This window comes from Mirounga leonina, unplaced genomic scaffold (assembly GCF_011800145.1).
Source record: "Mirounga leonina isolate KUSES-001 unplaced genomic scaffold, KU_Mleo_1.0 Mir_174, whole genome shotgun sequence".
Lineage (NCBI taxonomy): Eukaryota > Metazoa > Chordata > Mammalia > Carnivora > Phocidae > Mirounga > Mirounga leonina.
This window is the reverse complement of record NW_023270451.1, coordinates 5,681,879-5,686,235: the sequence shown is the minus strand read 5'-3', so window position 1 is coordinate 5,686,235 and position 4,357 is coordinate 5,681,879. Positions and strand designations below refer to the sequence as shown.

The following is a 4,357-nucleotide window of genomic DNA, read 5'->3' as shown; positions in this document are numbered from 1 at the left end:
TCTCATCTTAAAAGAAACAAGGAAATCTGAACATGCTCATGTGGAAAGGCATCCAGAAAATGTGGATGTGTTTTTTAAGTGAAAACTACGCTTCTATCGAGAGAATAGTTTGTAGAATGATACCCAGACTCCTGGGAGTGTGGGACTGAGGAAATGTGGATGTGTTTTTTAAATGAAAACTACGCTTCTATCGAGAGAATAGTTTGTAGAATGATACCCAGACTCCTGGGAGTGTGGGACTGAGGAAATGTGGATGTGTTTTTTAAATGAAAACTACACTTCTATCGAGAGAATAGTTTGTAGAATGATACCCAGACTCCTGGGAGTGTGGGACTGAGGAAAGGACTTTTCTATGTATACCTTCTTCTAGCATTGGAATTTTTTAACCATCAGCATAAATTTTATAATTTTTTAAATAAAAAGGAAAAAACAAGGTTATACACATTTTCTCTTGATAGTACTTTATTCATTAATTTTCATCCATATTTTACTTAGCTGAGATTTTCATACATTGTAAATTTGTCATTATAGTGTCACAATAGCTTATGGAATAAAAATACTATTAATAGATTTCATTTCAGCCAGGTCTTATTCCAGTTCCTCACCATCACCATGCTCAGTACTAGGTAGATATCAGTAGGCAAGCAGCGGCGTTCCTACTCCAGGTATTTAAGGCAAAGCTGTACGAGTACGTTAAATTTCATTTGTAAATACATGGATTTCCATAGGAAGTCACAAATCCTCAAACAGGCAGGGTTAGCCTGATACAGAAATCAAACTTGCAAGAAATATTTTTACAGTAGAAAAAGGATTCAGTATTCAGGTGAAACCACGGACGTTCCCAGCTGGCTACAGCACTGATGGATAAATGCTGGCTATAAGTTTGCAATTCCCTGAAAGGCACACTTCTTATTAACGAATTTTTTAATCTGCCTCCTTATTTAATGAAAATACATAGTCAAAATGGGCACAGAATTAGAAAGTAGGATTTGGCTTTGATGGGCTTCAGCAGCATTGGATTCTAAAACCCCATCTCTCTTCTTTTCCCCCGTTTTAATAGCTCATCCCATTTCCTGGAGATCAGAGCATTGAGTTTGAAATGTCAAAATGCTAGAGAAAAAGGGGGAGTCCTTTTTAACTACCTTAAAAAGATTACGAAGTGAAAGTGCACAAATAGGTCTTCATCTATGTAGGTCAGGGCACATCTTGGCTTTTACTGGGTGAGATTTCCTGCAGTGAGTGATCCCCTCCCCCGGCTCTGGGCAAGGAGGAACATCTTTACCACAGGAGAAAGGGACTTGTCAGTAAAATCGCACAGGTTCCAATGGCTGCTGGCTAATCAAAAGAGCAAGATGAAACTGATCAGAGAAGACCAAGTGAAAGGCATTACGCCATACTTTGAATGGAGGCAAGAGAGTGGATTTGGCTTATTTTTCAAAATTTGGTTTTGCTTTTGTACTTAAACCCTTAAAAAATGTAGCTAAGTGAAAACATGGAAGCCACGCGAATCGAGCGCGATTCTACAAGGAGAGATGAAGCTCCATGTAGTTCTTCGCAAACAAAATGTCAGCGTAGAAAGAAGGTGAAGGGGATAAAAATTAAAGCTCGCGAGCAGGCCTAGAAAACACTGCAGGCCCAAGTAAGCGGAACTAGAAGGAAGTGCTCAGAGACCCGCAGTGACACGGTATACGTGAATGAGAGATCAGGTCAGGGCCACTCGCGGAGAAGACAAAGTAAGACGAACTTGGTCTGCTCCACAGAGCAGAGGGAAGAGGTGCATTCTCAACGCGGCATGCAAGAGCAAGGAAGGCGGCCACACAGGTGAGCGTTAGGGCACCTGCCCCGCGCGCCTCCCCAACCCCCGCAAGCTCGTCCACCATCAACCTACCAGCTCCATTCCCATCCGCTTGCTACAACGTTCCTTTGGAGTGAAAAGGTTTAGGGCTGTTCTGTTGGTTTTTTCCTGAAGGTTATTTGATGGGGAAATTGTGCTTTAGTGCCCTAAATCACATACATTCACATACATTATATACACATTTCCCCTGGCCCGATTTGCATCGCTGTAAGATAAAGATCATTGACATTTATTTTGGCTCTTAACCTCCGAATTTACAAAAGGAGAAAAGGTGGTCAGTCCTCAGGGTTCATGTCCTAAATATATATGCTTGAATCTGCAGCAAGAACAAGACACTATCAAAAGCAGCCAATGAGCCTGTTCTCAGCTTTCGGCTCTACCGATCTGTATCAGGCAGTGAGGTCTCCCTTATAGTTTCAAAGTGCTTTAAAAAAAAAAAAAAAATCACTATTCACATTTTTTTTGGAGGTAGGTCAAAAATGTCCTCTTGTTCCACATGAGGAAACTGAGGCACAGTGAGCATAGGTGACTTGTGGCAGGACACACAGAAAATCCGTGGTGGAAGTGGGATTAAAACTGAGATTAAGTGGCTAACAGGTGGAATGCATATATATGTATGTGCAAATAGATAGATTACCACCAGGGCAGCATTTGGTGTAGAAAACCTATTGCGATTATTCTGTGTGAATAAAGTTTACTTCACCGAGACTGGGGAGCAGGAAGACAGGCTGGGCCTCTGATGTATCCGACTGACTCTGATGAAAGGTTCAGAGCAGTCAGGTGACCACAGAGCCCTTACAGGACTAAACTCAGGTCAGCTAATTCCCCAAAATCATCATTTCTTTTTTAACTGCTAGTATTCCACACTAGCTTAGTCAAAGTAGAATCGTGCTTAGAGGTCACTTAATATAAAAATATAAGCCATCTGAATCCTGTAAAACAAAATATTTATAGACCTTATTGATATATTCATGGTTGGAGCTAAGAAATGAAGAGGGAAAATGAGTAGATGGAGAGAAAATGGAATACAGAGAATTATTTAAGATCTGCATTTATCTTTGTAAAATATTTCCTGGCAGCTATCTTTGTGCTTAGCAGGTCTGACTTTTAGATTAAAAATAGAAAATGTCACCCATCGTGTCCTCATAACCACCCCCTTTCCCTGCCCCTGTCCAGCTCCGTTTCTGATTTGGGATTGTAGACGTAAAACAGAAAATACTCTTCTTCTTTTAAAAAATTAAGTCTTTAAAAATGGGAACTTCGCCCAACCTCCTATGTTTCTATGCTTAAAAAAATAAACCACTTCACATGTGGCACATAAGCTAATCCTCACGGAGCCAGGAGAGCTGCTGTAAGCACGTGGGGGGCTGTGTCCTCACGCCCTCTCGTGTGAGTGTGAGAAACAGGTTTATATGTGTGGCCTCTGAATCTGTCTTGCTAGACAGACTCACCTTGTAGGAGGCCCTTAACCAGAAGAACAGAAATTAGACCTTAAAATCAGTTTTCATAACCTCCAAATTCTACCACTAAAAAAATGTAAAAAAAAGAAAAAAAATTCCATTGCAATGCTTCTACCATCGAGACAGGATTTGAATTCCCCTTTGCCAATTCATTATGTAAATGACCCACCTCTGAACTCCTTTCTCTGTATGACCTGGTAGGCGGAGTAGCAAGTTATCACGCAAAACAAAACACTAACTTGTCAAAACTGTTTCCAAATGTAAAAACTCCTCGTATTCATGAGTTTCTTAGTCTTCCCTGGCTTAGAGGGTACCTTTGTCACTAACAGCTCCTGTGCTCCCATTTATTCAGAGTTTTCATCATCAGTATTGAGGTGTCTGGATTCTCCATGCTTCAAGACAAAGAAATCTTCCGTCTTAAGTCCGTATCTTCCTAGGGCCTCACTCAGCTTCACCGGGGGCTCTAAGTAATGCTGGCAAAGGGCAGACAGGGGAAGAAATGGGAAAGGATTAACCATGCATACATGTGGGGGATATTTCAAGTAAGAGTTGACACTAAAATAACAAACATATACCAACTTAAAATAACGTCCTTTTCATTCAAGCATCAGCAAATGAGTCCATCACAGCTTCTGGATCATATAGGAAATTGCTAAAATATCCCCAATAAAGTGTAACTTTAACAGCCTAAGTCAAAATAGTTCCCTTGCAAAGTTATGTTAGTATAAGAGATTCGAAAATGATGAAACTCTTCCCCACCGAAAAATAACTTGCTTTGTTAAGTCTCACCCCCCCCACACACACACCCCGGTGCCTTACAAATCTTGGCTAACAACACACTTACACAATCACCCTACACTAATTGTTTCTTTGCTCATCAGTCACTTTAGTAATAGGCTCTAATCTTAGTGTGGATTTCGATGTTGCATTATCTCTCTGAGTGTCTTCATAGGTCAACTGTTGGCTGTTTTGGCCATTGAGAAGTTTACCCTAGAAGAACGCAAGAAAGCCTTCTGTGTGACTGGGAGCAGTCTCACTGTGC

The 4,357-nt window shown here is 40.9% G+C and overlaps 1 protein-coding gene across 5 annotated transcripts in view; it reads right to left on the bottom strand.

Annotated features, from left to right (window-relative positions):
• Positions 1 to 444: 444 nt before the first annotated feature.
• The window catches only part of NAPEPLD (N-acyl phosphatidylethanolamine phospholipase D), a 55,115-nt gene continuing 51,202 nt past the window's right edge, over positions 445 to 4,357 (bottom strand). For all 5 annotated transcript variants that reach the window (XM_035020417.1, XM_035020415.1, XM_035020414.1 and 2 more), the window contains exon 5: positions 445 to 3,788. In XM_035020417.1, coding sequence (XP_034876308.1) covers positions 3,660 to 3,788 — 129 coding nt within the window. In that variant the 3' untranslated portion in view covers positions 445 to 3,659. The remainder of the gene's footprint in view (positions 3,789 to 4,357) is intronic.